The sequence below is a fragment of the Muscardinus avellanarius genome (assembly GCF_963383645.1).
Source record: "Muscardinus avellanarius genome assembly, chromosome: 11".
Classification (NCBI taxonomy): Eukaryota; Metazoa; Chordata; class Mammalia; order Rodentia; family Gliridae; genus Muscardinus; species Muscardinus avellanarius.
In genome coordinates, this window is record NC_137797.1 from 99,783,859 (window position 1) to 99,808,373 (window position 24,515).

At 54.0% G+C, this 24,515-nt stretch overlaps 3 protein-coding genes across 6 annotated transcripts in view; 1 reads left to right on the forward strand and 2 right to left on the reverse strand.

Moving 5' to 3' along the window:
• Nucleotides 1–3,241: 3,241 nt before the first annotated feature.
• On the reverse strand, nt 3,242–7,842 carry PHB2 (prohibitin 2; the record flags this gene model as incomplete). The annotated part of the gene is made up of 9 exons (XM_080705362.1): nt 3,242–3,269; nt 4,161–4,237; nt 4,573–4,650; nt 5,012–5,115; nt 5,214–5,343; nt 6,138–6,322; nt 7,109–7,188; nt 7,481–7,565; nt 7,716–7,842. The coding sequence occupies 9 exons, from the start codon at nt 7,840–7,842 to the stop codon at nt 3,242–3,244; spliced, it is 894 nt and encodes a 297-aa protein (XP_080561488.1).
• A 384-nt stretch (nt 7,843–8,226) lies between these two features.
• On the forward strand, nt 8,227–16,687 carry EMG1 (EMG1 N1-specific pseudouridine methyltransferase; the record flags this gene model as incomplete). Of its 4 annotated transcripts, XM_080705375.1 has the most annotated exons (6): nt 8,227–8,397; nt 15,338–15,439; nt 15,528–15,669; nt 16,000–16,058; nt 16,138–16,287; nt 16,574–16,687. In XM_080705375.1, 6 exons carry the CDS (start codon nt 8,230–8,232, stop codon nt 16,685–16,687), a joined length of 735 nt encoding a protein of 244 aa, XP_080561501.1. The 4 variants fall into 4 exon arrangements, with proteins under 4 accessions (XP_080561501.1, XP_080561499.1, XP_080561498.1 ...); XM_080705373.1 differs by lacking the exon at nt 16,138–16,287 and having other exon boundaries at nt 8,230–8,397; XM_080705372.1 differs by lacking the exon at nt 15,338–15,439 and having other exon boundaries at nt 8,230–8,397.
• Nucleotides 16,688–17,564: 877 nt separating this feature from the next.
• Nucleotides 17,565–24,515, reverse strand: part of LPCAT3 (lysophosphatidylcholine acyltransferase 3) — a gene marked incomplete at both ends in the record, with an annotated part of 45,325 nt that continues 38,374 nt past the window's right edge. Inside the window, 10 exons of the mRNA XM_080705356.1 lie at nt 17,565–17,681; nt 17,749–17,907; nt 17,974–18,121; nt 19,397–19,563; nt 19,662–19,748; nt 20,430–20,538; nt 21,910–22,088; nt 22,480–22,517; nt 22,660–22,753; nt 23,690–23,796. Coding sequence (XP_080561482.1) covers nt 17,565–17,681; nt 17,749–17,907; nt 17,974–18,121; nt 19,397–19,563; nt 19,662–19,748; nt 20,430–20,538; nt 21,910–22,088; nt 22,480–22,517; nt 22,660–22,753; nt 23,690–23,796 — 1,205 coding nt within the window. The remainder of the gene's footprint in view (nt 17,682–17,748; nt 17,908–17,973; nt 18,122–19,396; nt 19,564–19,661; nt 19,749–20,429; nt 20,539–21,909; nt 22,089–22,479; nt 22,518–22,659; nt 22,754–23,689; nt 23,797–24,515) is intronic.

Sequence of the window (24,515 nt, forward strand, 5' to 3'; positions counted from 1 at the left end):
TGAGGACACAATAGAGCTGCGGCCCTCCAGGGGTGGGGGTGGGGCCAGCACCTCAGGGCCCCGCTCCCAGCAACGCCTGTGCAGGGAAGAAGAAAAGCAGGTTCCAGCCTCCAACCGCCCCGGGGCTAACTGTCCTAGGGCTGGGTGCGAGGCGGTCCTGAGAACCAGCGCCAGTGTGACCATCCCTCCTGGCCACACACTGCAGACGTCAGGACACCTGGGGCCTCTGGCAGGGACAGGAACCCGGACACCAGGGGCAGGATCTGGAGGCACCCTGCCGAGCCTGCCCGCCTTCCTAGGCCCTGCCTGCTCCTGGCCCTGGGGTTGCCTGGCGCAGCTGACCCCTTGCTGACCTCAGGGAGTCTAGCCCTCCAGCTCTGCTCTGTAGGGTCGGAGGCCTCGGAGGAGAGGGTTAGGCCCGGGTTCAGCAGCTGCTGTGGGGAGGGGACGAGGACAGCCTCTCCCTTTGTTCATCTGGAGACAGGGGAGACTGGGCAGGTAAGGTCAGGGGGCGGGAGAGAGGCCTGGTGGGCTGGCCAGGCCTCAGAGGAGGTGTCCTTGGCTGGCGCTGGGAGAGAAGGAGTTAAGGCGGCGAGGGGGGGCAGCCTATAGCAGGAAGACACACCTGTGCGCGGGGCGGCGGGCGGGGCCCAGGTGAGGCGTCTGCTGCGGGCAGGCCCAGGAGGAAGGAGGAAGAGCGGAGGCCTGGGCGGGCTCCAGGCCGTTGACTCGGGCCTTGACGCCCCTTCCTCTCCTCGGTACCCACTCTCTGGGAGGCAGGAGAGCCTGGTGACAGGTAAAGGCCACTGGGCAAGGGGTCCTGGAGCTGCGCTAGGAGCTGTAGAGAGGGGAGCGATTTGGGGTGTGTTGGGGGCAGGGCCAGGCTAGGAGGGTGTCAGGGGAAGGGGTCCAGAGGTGGAGAGCCGAGAGCCGAGGGCCGAGGGGCTGTTGAAGCCCTGCCTGGGCCTTGGCCATCATAGACTCAGGGTGGGGCTATGGGTGGGCACCCGGAAGTGTCCCCAGGGACAGGGGGTGGGGGATGGGAGCCAGGGATCCGCAGCTCCTCAGCGGGGGGGCCTGGGCCCTATCTGGAGGTGGGCTGCTGGGTGGGGGCCCTCGTCTTACCCAGTAGTGTTTGGGTGCTGGCTGGGAGTCCCTAATACTGCCGGGTAATGATGGAGGCCCCGTCCCTGTGTCGGCCGTCACCCACCACCTCGGGCCCTCCCCATCTCCCCACACCCCCTGGAGCCCTCTTCCTGAGCTGAGGGTGCTGCCGAAGAGGTGGCCCTCACTTGGCCGGCTGCCCTCTGCCCTCTGAAGGAGCACAATGGCCCCGAGCCCCTCCTCCAACCCGGTGTGATTTGTCATCTGGCGGCTCCAGATCCAGAACGCCGCTGGCTGGCCGACCTTGAGTTTGGGATTGTCGCCTACGTGCTCAAGAGGCCCCCAGGAAGCCCCGCAGGCCGCAGCCGAGGCCCCCGTAGCAGCCGGTCAGCTGTGGACTGGAGCTCCGCGTTGGCCGGCTCTGGGTCCATCTTCCAGTACAGTGTTGGATGGTTGGATTGTAAAGCTCCTAACACTGTCTGGTAAAGATGGCCCCCGGGCCGGTTTTCTCGGCCATGGCTGCACAGAGCCCAGAAGACCACGGAGGCCTCCTGACCGGGCTCGGACGCTTTCTCCCTGGGTGGGGGTGCGAATCTCTAGGGGAAGGGAACAATGGGAAGGAGACAAAATGGCTGCCTCCAGAGCCGCGGCAGGACTTGGAAACGGCACTCCTGAGCCTTCCCACCGTGGGGACGCCACAGAACCACGGCGTGGATGGGAGCTTGTGGAAGACTGAGCCCTGTGGGGACCTGTCTCCTGTCTCCTCTTAGGGGGACGGCTGCCACCCTCACTTCATCCCCGGTTCCCTTTCTGAACAGGGAGGAATTAGTCTACTTCCTTTAAAGCCAAGGATGCTGAAGACGCACCTCTAACCCTAACGCCCGCCTCTCCCACCGTACGCCTGGTAACGCCTGTACCCTGGTGTTTCGTCTCAAGGCTTGTGCTCCTTGTCTGTTCAAAAAGACTAGAGGCAGGAGCCAGGCCGAGGTGGGGTGCAGGCACAGGCAGTGGCTCCACTCTCCTTGGTGTCTGGGGCTCCGGTGGCGGAAAGGGCTGTCTTGGGAAGGGCGTGAGGTGGCTCATCTGTGACTAGGCCCCGACTGCTGGGGCCTCCGTTCTGCTGGGGCCTTGGGGCTGTGGGAGAAGCCCACCTCCACAGGTAGAGCCCTCCAAGCAAACGGCCTCTCCCACCCGGCCACTAACGAACTGAAAAGCATGGCCGGGCGTGGTGGCGCAGGCTTGTAATCCCAGCATTTGGGAGGCTAGGCAGGAGGACCGCGGCTCACGGCCAGCCCCAGCTACTTCGTGAGGCCCTTTGCAACTCAGTGAGACCCTGTTTCCAAATAAAGAATAAAAAAATAGGGCAGGGGTGTAGCTTGGAGGTCAAATGCCTCTGGGTTCCATCCTCAGTACCACAAAAAGAAAAACAACTGACAAGGGAAGGCAGCTCAGGCCGGCAGCGGGAGCCCAGGGGGCTTTTCAGCAGTCCCTCAGCAGAGGCTCAGGATCCCCCCAAGCTCCACGGGAGCCATCACCAAGGAAGCAGCTCCCCGTGGGGTCATCAGATTTTTAGTCTGGCTCAGCAAAACCACAGCTGCTCCAGCCTTAAAAAGGAGATGTTGATAAATAAAGCGGGTGGCCTGAAGGGTGGGGGGGGGAGGCAGGGGAGGGGGGCGGCGCGCCCTCAGCTCCGGGAGCGCAGGCTGCTGGGCTTGGGCTTGCTCCCCATAACCTCCTTCCAGGCGCACTGCGCCCTCTGCTGGCGAACTAAAGAGCTGGCGCGCATGCGTGACCTGCAAGACCCACTCAGACGCCTGGAGCCTTGAATTTAGCTTCAGTAATAAAAATTTATTGAGAATTCCTGGGATGGTGTGATCTCCTCCCGCTTCGAGGGAGGGAACACTAGGAAATCATTGAGAAATCACACACTGCCCCAACCCCCCTGGCCAACACAGGGAGGAGGAAAGTCATCCCCCGAAGAGGGTTGGTCTCCAGTGGCCTTAATCCAGAGGGCTCGAGAGGGGTGCAGAGGGAACCATCGCATGATACTGGGGCTGGGATGGGGTGCGCTCGACCCCTAGCTGGGTCAAACCACAATCCACTTCCTCTCCATGGGTGCAGTTCTTGGTTGTCAGACTCATTTCTTCCCCTTGATGAGGCTGTCACTGTGGAAAACCAGGATGACATTTAGGGGACGTGAGAAGCACAGCACCCAGGCCACCCTCACCCCATGAGGGCCGGGGAGGAGGAGGGAATGAGGGGTGGTCGGGCACCGGAGGAGAGGACCTAAGGACCCCATAAGCCAAGGACAGTGACATCTTACCTTCCCCTGTGGACAGCAGTTCATGAGTTGAACAGGAAACAGGGAGAGAAGAGAGATGCGTGTGACTGGCCCGCTCCAGACCACCTCTGCGCCCGAGAGGAGCCACAAACGCGTGCACCCGTGCGTGCGTGCGCCTCAGGCCAGGACTTGTCCTCTCGGCCACTACTATTCCTATTCTTTTTTCCTAACACGCTTCCAGGTGCCACAGCAGCAGGCTGAGGGCTCTTGAGAGAATACTGGCCATCATTCTTACGCTTTTTTTTTTTTGTGGTACTGGGGATGGAACCCAGGGACATTCTACCTCCGAGCTACACCCCTGGCCCCATTTTTTATTCTTTATTTGAAAACAGGGTCTCACTGAGTTGTAGAGCCTCACTAAGTAGCTGAGACTATCTGTAAACCTCCAGTCTTCCTGTCTCAGCCTCCCAAGTACTGGGCTTACAAGAGTGCCCACCATGCCTGGCCATTTTCAGCACTTTTGATTAGATAAGTGTTTACAACTAAAGTGCCTTTTACATAAATCTTATTTGATCTCATAAAATCAACCACTGGATGCAAGACAGGATGTCAGCTGCCAGCTTTTCTCACTTTGGTCTCTGGCTCAGGGTGTCCTCAAACCTGCGATCATCCTGTGTCCCCCCCCCCCCCAAGCACTGGGATTATAGGTGTGCACAATCGTGCCCGGCCCCGCCCCCTGCTCTTTTGACACCCACGGTGCAGCCCTGCTTCTCACCGGGTGAAACTTTCATCCTGTAGGTTGAGCACGAGGTTGTCAGCCGTGAGATAGATGCGATTCTGTGACGTGGCAATCTGCAGGGCAAGCGAGAAAGGTGCTCCTTAGCAAGACCTACCCCTGTGGTCCGGCAGCTGCTGCGTGGGACACGCGCTGCTCGGGACCCGGGGTGGAGGAACGGGAGAAGGGCTTCTGCTCTCTCTCAAGGATACGGAGCAGTGAGCAATGCCTGACATATCAGGATTTTAACAGGGTGAACAGGAGGTCAGGGGAGTCCTGAGGAATGCCCGAATCATTCTCCATGGGGGAGGGTGCTTGAGTAGAATCCCGAGCAAGCTAGACGATGACCCCTCCCTTCCGCCCGGCACCTCAGCCAGGCAGCCCCAGGAGGAGGCCGAGCGCGCTCACTCACCGTCTTGGAGATGTTCTGCGCCGCCCGGATCTTGCGGAGCTTGATGTAGCCGGGGTTCTTGCTCAGTGCTTCTCCGAGGTGAGCAGGGCAGGGTTAAGGGTTCACACAGGTCGGCTCTCCGTGCCTGGGCTCCCCCTCTGGGCTGTCAGATGCAAGGTTGCGCTCACGTGGCTCTGGCCCACCCCGCCTGGGCCCCCTGTGGGCCCTCTCCCAGGCTGCTGCCAGGAACTGGAGACAGCAGCCGACAGGAAGGCAAGGCCTGCGGTGCTGTCGATCTGGCCTTACAGTGGGGAGCCCGGCTTCAGGCCCCCCACCAAGATTTCAGATCCCACCTGTCTGTAGGGGGGCCGCGGGCGGGGGCGGAGCAGGGAGTCGCATTCGCCTTATCCTCATCAGCCAACCCGAGGGCGGGAACGCGGGGAACCCAGCAGAAGGATATCATCTTGGCAGCCTCGGCCTCGCCTTCGGCCTGCACAATTTTCTGCCGCTGTTCCTGCTTTGCTTTTTCCACCAAGAATTGGGCGCGCTGGGCTTCCTGTTGAGCTGCGGTGGGAGAGCGAGGGGTCAGGTGTGAGGAGTCCCAGGCCCGGGTGGACCAGCCCCGTGGCCTGCAGAGGCCCGGCCTTGGCCGCGTGACTCACCCACTTGCTTGGCTTCTACAGCGGCCGTGTACTCCCGGCTGAAGCTCAGCTCCGTGATGGCCACATCGTCCAGGATGAGGCTGAAGTCCTTGGCCCTCTCCGTCAGCTCCCGTCGGATTAACAGGGATACCTGGGGGTGGGAGAGGGGCGATCTCAGGGGACGGGAGGACTAAAGAAAGTCGTGTTGTTGTACCCAGATCTCCCGAGAATGGCAGGAGATCAGCCAGCCGTTCTTAGTCCCCTGGCAGTTCACTAGAACATGTGAGTTGTAAGGGACAGGGATCAGCCTCCCCATCTGTTAGATGAGATGGCTGCAGAGAGGTGGTGACAGCCTAAGTCACAGTGACCTCGTCCTCCCCCAACACAACCCGCGTCTCTTTGTGCAGAGATGCAGACAAGTCTGGACTTTTTCCTCTGGCTCCTTTTGGACACCAACTGCCATCGAGTTCTGCATCCACAGTGGCAATCAGTGCATTTTTTTTTAAATGGAACCTAGGTCCCAACCCTTTTATTATTTTTGTAGTACTAGAGATGGAACCCCGGGGGCATTCTACCTCTGAGCTACACCCTCAGCCCTATCTTTTATTATTTATTTTGAAACAGGGTCTCAATGAGTTGCAGAGGGCCTCACTAAATAGCTGAGGCTGTCTGCGAACCGCGATCCTCCTGTCTCAGCCTCCCGAATGCTGGTTATTCTTTATTTTGAGACAAAGGTCTCACTAAGTTACAGAGGGCCTCACTAAGTAGCTGAAGCTGGCCACAAAATGCAATCCTCTTGTCTCAGCCTCCCAAGTACCGGGATTACAAGCGTGTGCCACCACGCCCGGCTTCCAACTCTTTTCTAATAAGCTGCCCTTCATAATCCAGTACCCCGAGCCCAGGTGGGGAACGCCGCCCCGTGCGCACAGGTGGCGGGAGTCAGACCTGGGCGCGCTGGGTGATCAGCTGCGAGGCGTTGAACTTGGCCACCACACTCTTGAGCACCTCGTTGACGATGGACGGCAGCACTCGCTCCTCATAGTCGAGCCCTAGGCGCTGGTACATGCTGGGGAGCTCCTGGGCATTGGGTCGAGACAGCACGCGCAGGGAGATGTTCACCATCTGCAGGTCTGAGGGAGAGGTCAGCAGTGGCTGGTCCAGGCCAAGCCCCCTCCCTCAAGCGCCTTCTCCTCCACCCGCTTCCCGCTAAGCCCAATGCAACGTTGTACAGCCTAGCAGTCCCCTGGGAGGAGGAGACTCTGCAGCTCAAGACAAAGGCATCCTTGTCCACTGTGACGTGCTGGACGGACAACCCTTCTACTAGCAGTTTACTAGCAGGCTCTACTGTACAGTAAGTACCACAATCACCTGTCTCCTTTACTAGACTATAAGGACTTTTAAGAACAAATGTTGTGTTTTATGCATCTTATCCCCAGGAGCTAGGGCTTTGACCCGGGCTAAAAACCGTAGTAAAGCATATACATCCATGACAGTGAGCTACTTGCCTCGGGGTGTACGTGTGCGTCTGAATGAGGCTGAGGCCTGGGGAATCTCAAAGGCATGGCTTCTAAGTGTGGTCTACAAGGAGAGAACTAGTGAAGGGGGGGACACATTTCTTCAGAGCAGGCTGTACTAGTGTTTTTAAGTCAAACAAGAGAAAAAGGCTTTACAACAAAGAATTTGATTTAGGCAGTAAGTAAAAAAAGGGGGGGGACAATTTATTTATTGTTTACATGGGGGAGGGGCTGTGAATAAACAGCATGTCAAAGTAGAGTGTGCTGGTATGTGCTGCCTGAGCTCCGGGAGGCAGGGCTTTTGCAGGTGTGGAAATCAAGGCCTAAGAGACCCCACACTGCCCTGATCTGGTTGACTTCAGGGCTCTCATCTGCCATGTGACTTCCAACTACCACGCTTACCTTTGGAGCCTGTGGGGGAGGAGATTTTTCGCGGCCTGGCCCGAATGTCATAGATAATGGGGTACTGGAACCAGGGGATCCTGGAAGAGAAGAGGGATTAGGAAACTGCGACTTCGTGAACTTTGCTCCATTTCCCCATGCCATTAATTTCTTGGGTCTCTTCCCCAGGATGACCACAGATATTCTCTTCTCCCTCTGGAGAACAATCGTTTATGTGTCGCTCAAGTTTGGGCAGCACCTTCTATCCTGCGAGGGGGCGTGAGTAAGGAAAAAGCGGGAGGAATCCTGCTGCAAGTCCGACTCCAGTTCCTGGTGGGTCGCGTCAAGGGTGAAGGGTCAGGGTGGGGGTCAGTCGGCTCTGCCCGCCATTACCTGAAGTGGAGGCCCTCGGCCAGGATGGTGTCCTGCTGCACGCCACCGATCCGATTAAAGAAGATGGCTCTCTGCCCGCCTTCCACTGCGGAGAGAGGGGTGGGGATCAGGCTGGGCCGAGCACGAGCTCGGCTCAGCTGGGGCGAGGGTGCAGGGCTAGGAGAGCGCCAACACCTGGCGATACCGGGCGGGGTCCGAGCCCGAGGGCTCCGGCCAGCGCGGGGAGGCCGCTCACCCGTAAATACAGATTCTCGGACGCCGTAGGCCACGGCGCCGGCCCCCAGCAGCAGCTTCAGCGCCGTGCCCATGCCCCGGGGCCCGGCGGGCAGGCGTCCCGCTAAGTCCTTCAAGTTCTGGGCCATGTCTGGACCTGAGGACGGCGGCACCAGAGGTCAGGAGGGGGTGCCCGCCCGCCTGTACCCCACTCCAGCTTGGAGATCCCGCCCCGCACACGAGGGCTCGGGCCGTAGTGCTCGAGGGAGAAAGGGCACCGGAAGTGCGCTCCCTTTTAATCCCTCCCCCCAAGCCTCCCACGGACCCGAACTTCGCGGACCGGAAGCGCGCACCCGGAAGCCCCGCCCCCTGCTGGCTCCCTGCCCTTCCAGGGCGGCTTCGGCAGCGCCGGACTCGCAACGCTCGCCATTTCCACGCGCCCGCTTTCAAAATGGCGACCGGAAGTTCGTCTGCGACCCGGAAGCGCGCCAGTTCCTAGTTTAAGACCTTAGCGCGAGTTCCGGTCTGGTTGCAAGATGGCCGCGCCCAGTGGCGGGTTTCAACCTCGTGAGCGGAGCTTGGAGGAGCAGGAGCGGGACTGGGATGTTGTGGCCCCCAAGAGGCCCCGATTCGGGGCAGGAAGCAAGTGCGGAGGCCGTAGGCTCATTGTGGTGTTGGAAGGGGCCAGTCTGGAGACGGTCAAGGTAATTTGGAAGTGCGGGACTAGTAGGCTGATGGGTGGGCGTGGGACGAGGGTGAGGGGCCCAGAGTGGACTGAGAAACCAGAATTGAAACGTGCTTTTGGAGGAAGGGTCACTTAGTTGGCTGTCTCTTGGTTTGACGTCTTGGGTTGGCAGTGCTGATCCCCCCCAACCCCCTTTTGCCTTTCATGATCCATTCCAGCCCCACCTCACCTTTTTTCCCTTTTCCTTTTTATTCTGGGGATTGAACCTAGGATCAGTCGACCTCGGAGCTACGCCCCCAGCCCATTTTATTTTGAAACAGGGTTTCACTAGGTTGCGGAGGCCGACCTCAATTCTGCGATTCTCCCTTCTCAGTCGTCCAAGTAGCGGCTGGCTCAGCCCCTCACCTCCTTGAAACCGGTTGATTTAGCAAGACTCCATGATGTAAGACCTCAAGTGGGGGGGAGTGTTATCCATCGAGGTCTCCCACATCTCAAAGTAGAAAGGTAGTTACTATATTCTAGGGTGCTCAGCTTTATATGACTAAGAACTTGATGTTTCATTTCGTTAAAGGACTTCTCCTGTCACCCTTCTGTTTCTTTGCTGCTCTGGGAATCGAACCCAGGAGCTTTCTACTATTGAACTACCTCTTCAGCCCTTTTTGTGATCCTCTTGCTTCAGCCTCTTCAATAAATTGGGGATTACATGCGTGCACCACCACGCTTGACCCACTTATGATTCTATCCACTGTCTGGGCCTGGTTATTACTTAATGCATCTTTATTTTTACCTGTTATTCATTTCTTTTCTTGAATGGAATAAAAGCCCAGCAATTCCCTGCCTTGTTCATTGTTCCCACTTCCTCTGACTTTTTGTATTTTACCTTTTAAAGGTAAAGATGTTCATTGCCTAGGTCCAAAAGTTTAGAAGTCAGAATTGGATTTTTTTGTGTGTATGTGTGTGGTACTGGGGATGGAACTCAAGGGCATTCTACTACTGACCTACATCCCCAGCCCTATTTTATTCTTTTATTTTGAAACAGGGTCTAAGTTGCTGAGGCTGGCCACAAAACCTGCCATCCTCCTTTCTCAGTCTCCTGGGTACTGGGATTACAAGCATTTGCCACCATGTCCGGCATCAGAACTAGATTTCAGTCTTGGCTTTTAACACTTAAAGTTTGAGATTTTAAGGAAATAAATTTGTTTTCATTTTGTAAAGTGGAGTATACCTTAATTATGAACCATACAGGAAGACTGCAATAAAAGTCCGTTGAGCTGGGCGTGGTGGTCCACGCTTGTAATTCTACTGCTTGGGAGGCTGACAGGAGGATCGCAGGTTTGTGGCCAGCCTCAGCTATTTAGTGAAGTCCTGCGACTTAGTGAGAGCCTGTTTCAAAATGAAGAAAATAGGGCTGGCTGGGGGTGTAGCTTGGAGGTAGAATGCCCCAGGGTTCAATCCCCAGTACTGCAAAATAAATAAATAAATAAATAAATAGTCCTTTGAAAATAGTACGTTTTCATAATAATCTTACTAAGGACAGATGATTCCATCTCTTCTTCCTCAACCATTGTGGCACTTTATTAAGTTTGTAGGCTAGAAAAAAATGTTTCTTTCTTTTTTTTTGTAATAGAGATTAAACCCAGGCCATTCTCCCTCCAAGCTGCACTCCTAGGCCTTTTTATTTTAAAACAGGATCTTGCAAAATTGCTGAGGGTCCTCAATTAATTGCTGAGGCTGACCTCAAACGTGCAGTCTCCTGTCTCAGCCTGTTAAATTCTGGGATTATAGGCATGTACCCAGCCTGTTTTATTTTTTTTTCAAATGGTCAGCTAACCAGCTTTCTCCTCCTCCTCCTCCTCCTCCTCCTCCTCCTCCTCCTCCTCTTCTTCTTCTTCTTTTTTGGTTATTGATCGACCCTCCCCCCTTTTGTGGTGAGGGGATTGAATCTAGGGGTGCTCTATTATTGAACCACACCTCTAGCGCTTATTGAGATGGGGTCTCACTAAGTTGCCCAGGCTGACCTCTAGCTGGTGGTCCTCTCTGCCTCAGCCTCTCAAGTGCCTAGGATTACAGGCATGGATGATGGATGTCCAACTTCTGTAGTTGATATTTCTTTTCTTTTCTTTTTTTTTTTTTTTTTTCTTTTGGTGGTACTGGAGGTGGAACCCAGGGGCTTTCTACCTCCGGGCTATACTCCCAGACCTATTTTATATTTTATTTAGAAACAGGGTCTCACTCAGTTGCTGAGAGCCTCACTAAGTAGCTGAGGCTGGCTTTGAACCTGTGTGATCCTCCTGTCTCAGCCTCCCAAGCGCAGGGATTACAAGCGTGTGCCACCACACCTGGCTACCTGTAATTGATATTTCTAATCTAATTACAGGCTCTTAATATGAGTCACTCAGTAATTGCTATCTTTGCACCTCTTAACTTTGAATGTTAATTTTGACATGTCACGCCAAGTTATTCTATGTAATTAATTTGCAAATGTGAAAAGCTTGTGTGTGACAGCAGTATTTTAGAATGTAGACTTGCACTAGACTGCCTGGATTCAAATCCTTTTGCCTACTAATTGTGTGACTTTAGGAAATCATTTTACTTAGTGTTTTTTTGTGTTTTTTTTTTTTTCTTTTTGTGGTGCTGGGGATTGAATCCAGAGACATTCTACTCTGAGCTAGTCCCCAAGCCCTATTTTATTTTTTGAAACAGGGTTTCAGCTGGGCGTGGTGGTGCACGCTTGTAATCCCAGCATTCGGGAGGCTGAGTCTGAGGATCTTGGTTCGCAGACAGCCTCAGCTCCTTAGTGAGGCCCTCCCCAACTTAGTGAGACCCTGTTTCAAAATAAAGAATAAGCCAGGTGTGGTGGTGCACGCTTGTAACCCCTGCAGTTGGGAGGCTGAGACAGGATCGCACAGGTTCAAAGTCAACCTCAGCTACTTAGTGAGGCTCTCAGCAACTTAGTGAGACCCTGTTTCCAAATAAAATATAAAATAGGTCTGGGAGTATAGCCCGGAGGTAGAAAGCCTCTGGGTTCCACCCCCAGTACCACACACACACAGACACACACACAAAAAAGAATTAAAAAAATAGGGCAGGGGGTAGCTCGGAGGTCGAATGCCCCTGGGTTCCATCCCCAGACCCGCAAAATAAAACAAAACAAAACAGGGTTTCACTAGGTTGATGAGGCTGTCCTTGAACCTGTGATCCTTCCTGTCTCAGCCTCCCAACCCAAATACTGGGATTACAGGTGTGTACCACCATGTCCAGCTTTACTTAGTTGCTTTATATTCCATGGGAATGATAATAGCTGCAAGGATTAAAGGAGTTAAGAATGTATAAAGTGTTTAGAATAATGTCTGGCACTTGGAATAAGTTTTTAATATTAATTATTTCAGGTTATTTATTAAGTTGAAAAGTTATGGCCAAATTAAAATTCCTAGAGTACACTTTAATGGTGTGTCAAGGGTTATACACTTCATATTGTATTGTTACCATTTGTCTTGCTTGTATTGGCACCTGTTGCTTCTATCACTTTTTTTTGTGTGTGTGTGGTACTGGGGGTGGAACCCAGGGGCTTTCTACCTCCAGGCTACACTATTTTATATTTTTATTTGGAAACAGGGTCTCACTGAGTTGCTGAGAGCCTCACTAAGTAGCTGAGGCTGGCTTCGAACCTGTGCGATCCTCCTGTCTCAGCCTCCCAAGCCCAGAGATTACCAGCGTGCGCCACCGCGCCCGGCTCTACCAATCTTATCTGGGCCTCTCACTCATTTCTTCCTATACTGCACCTTTATTGACCTTTAGGTTCGTTCAAGTCACTAAGTTCTCTTATGTCTTAAGGCTGTTGAATAAATTGTTCTTTCACTGCAAGCTCCCCTCACTAATTGCTACTTATTTGTTCATTTCATTGTTGAGTTTCTATGATGCTGTTCATTCTTTGGTTATTAGGTTAAACCAGAGCATTTCTGGTTTTATTATATTTGGAGAATAAATCTGGACAGTGTTTTGAGTTGGATAGAAACGGGCAACAGTGGAACGGCTCCTTGGTATAGTTTTCCTGTTATAATTCTGTTTTTTAAGTGTGTGTGTGTGGTGCTAGGGATTGAACTCAGAGGCATTCTACCTCCAAGCTACACCTCCAGCCCTATTTTTAATTTGGAAACGGGGGTCTTTCTAAGTTGCTGAGGCTGGCTTCGAACTTGTGATCCTCCTGTCTCAGCCTCCCACATACCGGGATTATAGGTGTGTGCCACCAGGCCCAGCTGTTACAGTCCTTTAATGAACCATTTACCTCATGCTTATCTGTTTGAAGTAAGCATCATATGACTTTATTGTCTGTCTCTGTGGGTAAAGAATAAGATTTCAAAAACTCTTTCCTATAACATCTCTAATGCTCATTTTGGGGGGAGCAGTATGAGGACTTAACCCAGGAGCATTCTACCACTCAACTTTGGGGATGGAACTCCGGGGCATTCTACCTCTGAGCTACACCCCCTACCTTATTTTTTCTTTATTTTGAAATCTGGTCTCACTGAGTTGCAGAGGCCTCACTAAGTAGCTGAGGCTGTCTGCGAACCGCTATCCTCTGGTCTCAGCCTCCTGAATGCTGGGATTACAAGTGTGCGCCACCACGCCCAGCTCCTAGCACTTCTTATATTAAATTAACTTGCAGTACTAGGGATTGAATCTAGGGGCATTCTATCTCCAACCTACATCCCCAGCCCTATTTTGTCTTTATTTTGAAACAGGGTTTCATTAAATTGTGGAGGGTCTCACTAATAGCTTATCCTCCTGTCTCAGGCTCCCAAGTACTGGGATTACAAGCTGGGGTTCCAGGCATGGCTCTGTCTTTTTTGATTAGAGGCTTTGGTAGTCCCTGGCTTCTCCACTGCCTCTTACAGGTGACATCCGGTATTCGTTCTGATTGTTCTAGTTAGTGGTTTTCCAGCATATTAAGCCATAAAAAGTTACGTTTTGTGAGCCAATAAACTCATTTAGCTATGTGAAGCAAAAAATTGCACAAACTATTAATGTATGTAAAGTTCTTTGGTGTTTTCTATCGTATTGCATTGAAAGAACAGAACCCCCTGTTTAAAGTCCATTAGTGAAGGGAGGCTGAGACAGGAGGGTCACAGGTTCAAGGATAGCCATGGCAACTTAGTAAGACCCTGTTTCAAAATAATATAAAAGGGCTAGGCATGTAGCTCAGAGGTAGAGCACCTCTGGGTTCAATTCCCAGTAGGAAAAAGAAAGAAAATCCCATTAGTGGGCTGAGGCTGGACTATTCTAATCACAAGGTTCCTTATCTTCTATAACAAAGGGTATCCCCTGGATTTAATTTCTGGTTCTTTGTGCCAAATTCTTATTTCTCTCCCCAAACTTTATGTAGCAACATACAATGTTGCTAATCATACATAAATGCTCTAGTGATACATAAAACTTGGTGTGCCAAAACCTATATTTGTACTTAACAGTATGTGTTTAAGCTCTTTTGCTCCTAATGTCCTGTGACTAGAAATGGCAACTTGCCTCTGGTGTGTGGTCATGTACTCGGGAGGCTGAGACAGGAGGATTGAGGTTTGAGACCCTGTTTCAAAATAAATAAAAAATAGGGCTGGGGTATAGGTCAGAAGTAGAATGCCCCTGGGTTCCAATTCCAGTACCGAAAAAGAAAAAAGAAAAAAATTGCAACTTGCAGTGATTTCTTTGAGCTGCTACCAGAGAGCCAGCTCTTTGATTTTCAGACTTCTAACTGGTGTCTTTACCACTGTGCATAGGATTGCCAGATTATTTGTCATCCTGTCATGCTCTTCTTACTCCAAAATTATATCTGGTTTTGTGCTTATTAACATATGTTGATTTTGCACTTTACAGTTTTTGTTTTGTTTTGTTGGTGGTACTGGGGAACCCTTCTACCTTCGGGCTACACTCCCAGACTTATTTATATATATATATATTTTGGAAACAGGGACTCTTAAGCCAGCGCGATCCTCCTGTCTCCGCCTCTCAAGCGCGGGGATTACAAGCCTGCGCCACCACGCCCGGCGCTTTACAGTTTCTATATAATCCCTGTCCTTTATTGCCTTAGTTCCTCTTGCTCTCCAAAATTTCATGTGTATGCTTTTCCTTGATTTTTTATTTTTTAGTGTATGTGTGGTACTGGGATGGAACCCAGGGGCATTCTACCTCCTAGCTAACCCCCAGCCCTATTTTATATATATGTATTTTGAAACAGGGACTCACTGGGTTGCAGAGCCTTACTAAGCAGCTGAGGCTGTCCCCGAACCTGTGATCCTCCCGTCTCAGCCTCCCAAGTACTGGGATTGTAAGTGTGTACCACCACGCCTGGCTTTAATCCTGTTTGTGCCTTTACACACACCAGTCTCAAACTGAGAGTAACTCCTCTAGTTTATTTGACTAGAGAAGTGTTTCTTGATTATATGGCCTCCAACATTAGAATTTCTATACTTCAGGTGTGGTTGCAAGTGCTTGTAATCCTAATACTTGGGAGGTTGAGACAGGAAGATCGCAGTTCATGGCTAGCTTCAGTGTGACTGTTTCAAAACAAAGAATAAAAAATAGGGCTGGGAGTGTAGCTCAGAGGTAGAAAACCCCTGGGTTCTGTCCCCAGTACTACAAAAACCAAAACAAAACAAGCAGCATGGGCAGCTTAGGGAAGACCCTGTCTCAAGATAAAAAGGGCTGGGGTGTGGCTCAGTGATAGCGTGGCCCTGGTTTCAACCCCCAAGCTCCCCCAAATTAAGTCCAGCGTAGATTATAGATTGTCCCCCACAAGTTCAGGTGCGTGTGTAAATGTGGCCACACAGTGATCCCCTGAAGGCTTGCTGGGCGTCTGCCCCCTCCAGAGGATGCTGCTGCTGGCTCAGGGACCATCGGGGACCGCGCGAGGACGGCTGAGCTAGATCAGAGGTGCACGCTGCTCTACCGCGTTCTCTGTTCCGCAGGTGGGCAAGACCTATGAACTGCTCAACTGCGACAAGCACAAGTCTCTGTTGTTGAAGAATGGACGGGATCCTGGGGAAGTGAGGCCGGACATAGCCCACCAGGTGACGCGGGGCAGACAGGGCCTCCAGCCCCGCAGTCTCGCCTTCACTGGCCCTCGGCTTCGCTGAGCCCCGGCTTTTCCCTCCCTAGAGTTTGCTGATGCTGATGGACAGCCCCCTGAACCGAGCGGGCTTGCTGCAGGTTTACATCCACACACAGAAGAACGTGCTGATTGAAGTCAACCCCCAGACTCGAATTCCCAGAACCTTTGACCGCTTCTGTGGCCTCATGGGTGAGAAGCCTTGGCGCGCAGAGCTCAGCGTGGACCCGGCAGCACTGCAGAAGCGGGGAGGAGGAAGGAAAAGGGAGTTAAATCTGATTCCTGGGCGGAGAGCACAGCCATGGCAGGGGCTCCCTCGTTTTCCACGGGAGGCGGTCTGCTGCTCTGCGGCGGCCCAGCGCCGTGCCCCGGGCCGTGCCCCTGGCTGACACCCGCTTTATTTGCAGCATTTTAGGAGTCTAATGTCAAGGCCACATGGCACCGTCTTACCGGGGCCCTTGTGGGTGGGTGACTGCAGGCGGGGACCCCCACCCGGCTCTGACGCTTTCATTCCCTTCCTAGTCCAGCTTCTACACAAACTCAGTGTTCGCGCTGCTGATGGGCCCCAGAAGCTTCTGAAGGTGATGTGCTAAGACCTGCTGGTTGGAGGTAGGGTTCTGGGACTCTTTCTGGGGCTGACTTTTCTCTTTTTCTCTGTAGGTAATTAAGAACCCAGTGTCAGATCACTTCCCAGTTGGTTGTATGAAAGTTGGCACTTCGTTTTCCATCCCAGTTGTCAGCGATGTTCGAGAGCTGGTGCCTAGCAGCGACCCTATTGTTTTTGTGGTGGGAGCTTTTGCCCACGGCAAGGTAAGGCCTGGCTCACCCTTGGGTTCTTCATAGAGCAGAAGCTTAATACAGAATTTTAAGAGCCGGGAGTGTCTAGACAGGCCTTGTCCCTAGAGACGGGGAGCTAGAGAACAGTGGGTCCTGCCGGCCCCGGGCACGTCCTCCGAGCCAGGCTGGTGGGTGCAGTAGGCAGGTGAGGCTCGCTTTGTCCTGCGTGGAGCCTTGATACTGAGCCGCACTGCTGAAGGATGAGCGCAGCCAGTGTCCTGCCCTGGGCCGCGTGGCTGACCAGGTCCTCCCCTCCCAGGTCAGCGTGGAGTACACAGAGAAGATGGTGTCCATCAGCAACTACCCGCTCTCTGCTGCCCTCACCTGCGCCAAGCTCACCACAGCTTTTGAAGAAGTGTGGAGGGTCATTTGATGGTAGCAGAACCTGGTTCTGGACCAGAGGACTGTTGGCACTGCATCCCGTGGCTGTTCTGAACTGATGGCCTCACCCACCTGGAGTTGGGGAAGCCAAGAGCCGGTGCTGTACATTGCGCTCTGTTTATCCTATAAATCCTGCTTTTGCAAACCTGCTTGTGTTTTGGGGAAGAGGCTCCTAAACTCTGTCTGATGGCAGACTGTCCCCTTAGTCTCTAGGGACAGACGTGAGGTCGCAGAGTTTACGGTTCTGCTTGGTTCAAGGCTAGATTCCTGTGCTGCGGCAGCCTGGAGATGGCAGCTGCAGCAAGTACAGAAGAGAACTGTGCGTGAAAGGAAGCAGCCAGGGATGCCGGCGGTGAAAAACCGAACAAGTGATTTTATCTGGTACAGTTCCAAGATAGAAAGAGGGGCAGGCGGGGCCCTGCGCCTCCCTCCCCCCATGGGGGGGAGGGCAGCGGACACGTACAATCGTAGTAAATTGGCAGAAGAACACAACAGATTCCTGGCTAGAGGGGAGAGATAAGGCAACGTGCATGGGGGGCGGGGGGGCGGCCCCTCCGCTCCGCCCACAAGAGCTTCCCCTTTGGCCCCTGGAGACTTGGCCTGGGTGGCAGAGGCCGGCTGGAGCGGCGGGTCTCAGCAGGGTCTCCAGCTCCGCGCCTCTGCTCTGGGGCAGGGGGTGCTGCGAGAAGGGGGACAAGTAGTTTCTGCACCAGTCCTGCTTTAGGCCACCTGCAAGGCAAGTGCGACGGGAGGCTGGTCAGCGCGCGCTCGGGCTACCTGCAAACCCACCCCAAATTCCCAGCACCTTTCTGCCCAGCGTCCTGGGCTCTGAGCGGCAACGTGGAGCATTTCCTTACCAGGGACGTGGGTTATCCTATCTTCTTCAACTTCTCTTTCCTTGGCACCATCGATTTGTGAACATAAGGCAATATGAATAGCAGGCTCAGGAAGAAGACGTGACCGAGGAAATAGATGGACCTGTACACCTGAGGGGGGAGAGGCCGCTGAGACGGGGCGGGCGCGCCGAGCGTGGCGCGAGAGGCCGCCACTCACCTTCAGCCACTTGTCCCACGTGAAGAGGCAGAAGGCCGTCATGGAGTAGCCCATGAAGAGCCAGTGGATGGTCTGCTGCACCAAGTAGAAGAAGGGCTGCAGGACGGTGACGGAGGCCAGGCTGCTGAGGGTCGGGCTCTCTCGAATGAGGTTGGCGGCCTGGGAGGGAGGGAGGGTCACCGGGGTCCTGCCTCCCCCACCCGCCGCCCGCGGCCCGCCGCCCACCTTCCTCTCCACTATGACAATGAGGAATTCCATCTGGAAGCAGATCAGGTATCCTGAGTGCAGGCCGTGCCAGAGCGCCAGGAACAGCAACGACAGGCCCTGGGACAGCTCTTTATTTCCGAGGAACTTGAGCCGCTTGAAGAAGTAACTAGAGAAAAGGGGGGAAGGGTGAGGCCCGCACCCTCCGGCTGTCTGTCTGTCCCTCTGTCTGTCCCTCCACTGAGCCCGTAGTAGAGCGGTAGCTAGCTCCCACTTGTGGCCGTTGTAGGTACACAGGAGGCAGTGAGCTTCAGAGGTGGGAAGGTGGTGGTGGTTTCTTTAATTTTTGTGGTGGAAGCCAGGGAAGGAACCCAGGGGCATTCTACCTCCGAGCCACACCCCCAGCCCGATTTTATCTTATTTGGAAATGGCCTCACAAAGTTGCTGAGGCTGGCCACAAACCTGCGATCCTCCTGTCCCAGGCCCCCAAGTTGAGATTACAAGTGGTTGTGGTTTAGATAGAAAATAGGCTCTAGGCTTAGCTGGGAGAATGTGGGTAATCCACCTGCTTCAGCAGGTGACAGCCCGGTGCCTACTCGGCCTGACACCAGCTGCGCAGGTGCTTAAACTCTAGCAGGGACAGACATCAGGGCAACGGCCAGCACAGCAATTCTCTGTCTCAAAAAATAAGGCCAGAGCCAGGTGAGGTGGTGCACCCTTGTAATCTCAGTACTTGGGAGGCTGAGACAGGAGGATCGTAGGTTCCTGGCCAGCCTCGGCAAGTAGCGAGACTTACCAGCCCAATGAAACCCTGTGTAGAAATAAAACAGGGCTGGGGGTATTATTGGGAGGTGGAATGCCCCTGGGCTAAATTCCCAATATCAAACACACAAAAAAATAAAAATTGAAAAAAGGGCTGGGAGTGTTGCTTGGCCCTAGAGTCCTTCAGAGTTCAGTCCTCAGTAGCAAAACAACTCCCTCCCCAAACAAAAAACCCCAGGGCGACAGATAATGTAAATGCTGTGGCAGACATGGGGTTAGAAGAGGGGGCTTGGGGTACTTATAAAGGTGTGGTTTTTTTTTTTTTTTTTTTTTTGGTGGTACTGGGAGTGGAACCCAGGGCCCTTACTTCTACCTCCGGGCTACACTCCCAGACCTATTTTATATTTTATTTGGAGACAGGGTCTCTTAAACCAGCGAGGCTGGCTTCGAACCTGCACGATCCTCCTGTCTCAGCCTCCCAAGAGCGGGGATTACAAGCGTGCGCCACCACGCCCGGCTAAAGGTGGTTTTTTTTTGGGGGGGGGGAGAGTAGACACAAAGGCGTTCAGTGATTCTTCCTGGTGGGAAGGATGGATCGAGGTGACATGGTTTATCGCTGCCCTCCTCTGGAAAAGCAGAGGAAGGGAGACGCGGGGCCCAGGCCTCCCCTTCACCTGCTTACCGAGCCACCCAGGAGTTGGTGTTGATGTTGAAAGAGGCGATGGTGCCACTGAAGCGGGGCGTGGTCTCGAAGAGCCACACCTTCATGTTGGCGCAGGCGTCCCACTTGGCTCTGCCATCCTCGTCAAAGCCGTTGAAGCCCAGCCCGGTGAGGATGCACACGCCTTCCTGAGGGGAGGGGCGCTCAGGGCTCGCCACCGCTGCCTGCCACCGCTGCCAGCCCCCGGCTTGCCTGCACCCGGCCCTGTTCCCCCTTCCCTACTTACTGTGACCAGCCAACAGGTGACGTATTTGTACAGTACAAACTTGCCCCAGACCAGCATGTACATGCAGCGGAACCAGAAAGGGCGGTTCTTGAGAGGAGAGAGAGCGCGTGTCAGGGCAGCTCCTCTGCTGGCTACCCGTGCCTGTCAAGTCCCTGCCGCCAGACGTGCCCCCACGGCCTGGCTCACAGCCTTTCTGAGTGGCTCAGAGGAGAAGTGGGGAGGCCCAGAGAAGAGCTGCACAGACAGCTCTGCCCTCAACTCTTCTGTTATCTGCCGCCTTTCACAAAATACTGGGTCATCTGGAACATTAGGTGCGGTGGGACCTCACATCCATGAGCCCTGCTAGTAAGGAGAGACCTACCCAGGCTGCTGTGGGGCTGCTATAGCCTTTCGGCGGGTGGGAGCAAAAGCTGAAACTTCCCGCTCCCTTGGCTTCTGACTTCCCTAGAAACCCCAAGCCTGCCAGTCAAGAGAAACCGGGCTGGAGAGTCAGCCGTCACGCCCGCTGCGAGGGGTCCCTTGGACGAGGGAGCAAGCTCAGAGCTGCTTGGGGGGCCGGGGTGCTCGGGTGCACGGCACGGCCTCGTGCCCACGAAGGTCACGCGGTGCAGGCTGGTGAGGGTGGCCCGGCCCGGCTGGCACCGACACCAGCTCTCCCAGATCTAGAGCAAAACCAACGCGCGTTTACGATGGGGTCACTGCTGCCCTGCTGTCTAGAGTCCTCTGAGTCTGGGGGAGGCCACGGCGCCGCGCCTGGCAGCCACTCACATCGTAGTCGTCGGTGAGGAGATAGTCTTCCGTGATGTGGGGGCTGAGCAGGGTGTAGCCCACCAGGTAGACAAGGCCCAGACTCAGGCGCTTGAGCGCAGGTATGGTGCTGAAAAGGAAGGGGGGGTCAGGGCAGCGTCCAGCCTGCCCGAGGGCCCTGCTGCCTGGCTGGTGTGAGGAGCTCCGCAGCCTTCAGCCAGTTCCCCTCCTGGGACTGAGCCATGAGAAATGGCGCCCATAACCTCTCTGGGCTATAGGAGGGGCAGAGGGAGCTGTGTGGGTGAGTCTGGTGGTGGCTAACCTCGCAGATGCTGCCGCGCTCAGGTTCTTATGAAAACCCGATGTGGATAATATCCACCAAATTCAAACCTGCTCTTTCCTATCTTGGTGAAACTAAGCTGAATCAAAGGTTGGGCAAATTCTCAGTGAAGGAAGTCTGGGACTGAAATTTTTTACTGATGTGTGTGTGTGTATATATATGTATACACACACACACACACACACACACACACACACACACACACACACACACACACATATATTTTTTGTGGTACTGGGGATGGAACCCAGGGGCATTCTACCTGCCAGCTACACCCTCAGCCCTGTTTTTCAGTCTTTTTTTTTTTTTTGGTGGTACTGGGATGGAACCCAGAGGCTTTCTACCTCCAGGCTATACTCCCAGACCTATTTTATATTTTATTTGGAAACAGGGTCTCACTAAGTTGCTGAGAGCCTCATTAAGTAGCTGAGGCTGGCTTCGAACCTGTGTGATCCTGTCTCAGCCTCCCTAATGTGCGCCACCACGCCTGGCTTTCAGTCTTTATTTTGAAACAGGGTCTTACTGAGTTTTAAAAGGACTCACTAAGTAGCTGAGACTGTCCGTAAACTGTGATCTTCCTGTCTCAGCCTCCCAAATGCTGGGATTACAAGCGTGTGCCACTATGCCCGGCTTACTTTTATATATTTAATAATATGTTTAGGCATGGTGGTACACGTAGCCTGTAATCTCAGTACTTGGGAGGCTGAGACAGGAGGCTCTCAGGTTTGAGGCCAGCCTCCGCAACATAATGAGATCTTCAGCTACACAGTGAGAACCTGTTTCAAAGCAAACAATAAAAAAAGGGTGTAGCTTGGATGTACAATGCCCCTGGGTTCGATTCCCAGCAGCATTAAAAAAAATTTTTTTCCCTTTTAAATGAGAAGACAGGCTTTGAAGGCGGGGACACGGCCAGTTTGGACAAAATCCTGTGGCACAAAATGAGACTTGTATGTGTGCCACTGTTTAGCACGGGTGGCCGGGTGTGATGTGGGTAAGGGCCCCAGGGCATGCGGCGGGCAAGCTCCTGTGTGCCAGCCGGGGCGGGTGCCACGGGTGGAGAGCGGGTGGAGAGCGCAGCCAGAGCGGCCTCAGGAAAGACTCTGGAAGTGACGCTGTGTCTGCCGGGCGAGCCGTCGGCACCGCGGCCTGACCAGGAGTTACCTGTTCGGCATCTTTCCCGGTGCGTCGGTCAGCTGCCCCCGCACCAGCTTCATGTAGTGGTTCATTGAGAACTGGGGCCCTACCAAGAAGGCGCCATAGAAGTAGGAGAAGCCGGCGACCTCCAGCAGGGAAGGGACGCCCCGGATGGCGTACTGCTGCTGCTCGGAGGACAGGGATTTCTATGCGGAGGGGAGAACGGGTTCAGGATGGCCTGGCAGCTCCCCCGCGGCCGCTCGAGCGCCCCACCCTTGCGCCCTGCTGCCTGGGCTCTTCGACTTGCCTTCTCTGGGGGAGGGGGGGGGGCGGAAAAGAGGTGCTTCGTGTGGCCCCGAGTGTGTGCGGGCCGGCTCAGCCGCTGTCGGCTGTTGCTCTTGACAAATGCCTTTGCCGGCACTGATCTCTGGACTTTGTGCAAGAGCTGGATCCTGGGCGAGTCAGAGTTGATCCTCGCTCTGCTCCCTGCAGCGGCCACCACCCGGCTGGGGAGGGGCGCGGCTCTGCCCTGGTCTCTGGGCCTTCCTCCTGGCCCTCGGTTCAACCTTTAACCTCTGCGCAGGAATGGGGCCTTACCTCATCTTTCCCTCCGTCAAAGTAGTCAATAGCCAGACCTGAGCGGAGAGAGAAGGGGTGGGTAGAGCAGAGGGAGGGGACACCGACGTCGTGGTCTGTGGACTGGGCGCAGCCAGCGGCGTCCGGGGCAGTACCAGGAGCCGGTGGTCCGGTGGAGGAGGAAGGCAGTGCCCCACTCACCGATCAGCTTCAGCGTCAGGACACAGTGGGGCATCGTCCACTTGATGTCGTAGTTGCCGGTGGCCGTGCAGTAATACCCAGCCAGAAGGTAGGCCTAGGGGAGGGCAGGCAGCGCGTCACTGCTGCGTCCTGCCCCTGCTGTGAAATCCTCGGTGTTTTCCTTTTTTCCCCTCTCTCCTGCCCCCATCATTAAAGCTTTAAGAAGTTTCTACACATGGAGACATTCAGCTTAACATGGGAACAGACTGGCTTAAGGTTTCTTAGCAAAATGAGGGCCAAGTCGAGATGGGAACCGAGACGCTGAGCCCCGTCAATCACTGTTAAGTTGGTGTTCTGCCTCTGAATAACCTCCCTCTGGACTGCCGGGCTAATCCCGGGGAGAAGCAATGAAGCTTGATGACACAGTGACAATCTATAGATAACTACAATCTATAGACGAAACACCCAGGGCCTGTGATATAGGACTATTAAGGGTCAGACTGAGCCGCGCGTGGTGGCGCATGCTTGTAATCCCAGTACTTGGGAGGCTGAGAAAGGACCAGGTTAGCAGCCAGACTCGCTGCTTAGGTCATCTGCAACTTAATGAGACCTTGTTTCAAAATAAATAAAAAATTGGGCTGGAGGTGTTGCTCAAAGGCAGCTGCTGGATTCAGTCCTTAGTAACACACGCACGCACACACACACGCACACGTGCACACACACACATATGCCGGACTGCTAGTGCGGGGAGGAGGAATTGGGATTAGGTCTTCTAGGTCACTGCCTTTTTTATTTTGTGGGTACTGGGTGTTGAATCCAGGAACATCCATTCTACCTCACACACACCTGCAGCCTTTATTATTTTGAAGCAGGATCTTGCTAAGTTGCTGAGGCTGGCCTCGAATCTGAGATCGTCTCGTCTCAGCCTCCCAAGTACTAGGATTACAGGTGTGCCCCGCGCCTGGCCTGGTGCCTTTTCTACACTCTAGTCCCCTCTGCCTCCTGGACTGCCGTCAGCGGTGGCACGGGCTGCTGAGAGCAGGACACTTACCATCTGGAAGCCGAAGGTCGTGAGGACGGCAGTCACCGTGCGGCCCATCAGTCGAAGGATGAGGAACTGAAGGACGACGCACAGGAAGGAGTGGTAGAACTGGTATCCTGGACAGAGACCGGAGCAGGGTTTGACCTGGGCTTTCTGTTTTGGGTGGTGCTGGGGGCAGAACCCAGGGCCTTCCAAACACTAGGTCAGTGTTCTACCACAGCGGTATCTCCCCAGCCCTGGCCCTAGCCTGGTCTTTATATTCCCATTCTTCCTGGGATTTTTTTTTTTTTTTTTTTTTTTTTTTTGCGGGTCTGGGGATGGAATCCAGGGGCATTCAACCTCTGAGCTACACCACCTGCCCTATTTTTATTCTTTATTTTGAAACAGGGTCTCACTAAGTTGTGGAGGACCTCACAAAGTAGCTGAGGCTGTCTGCAAACCGCGATCCTCCGGTCTCAGCCTCCCGAATGCTGGGATTACCAGTGTGCGCCACCGCACCCTACCCTCAAAATTTTTTGACCTGACAGGGGAATGTACATAAAAGGGAAAAGGGGGCAGTTAAGCTGTGTTCCTGCCCTACAAACCTCCCTTTGCCCACAGAATCTTTTTTTTTTTTTTTTTTGGTGGTACTGGGGTTCCTGGAAGCCCTTCTTCCTCCGGGCTACACTCCCAGACCTATTTTATATTTTTGAAACAGGGTCTCTTACGCCAGCACGGCTGGCTTCAAACCTGCGCGATCCTCCTGTCTCCGCCTCCCAAGCGCGGGGATTACAAGCGTGCGCCACCACGCCCGGCTTCCCACAGAATCTTTTAACTCCCTGAGCCACCAATTCTC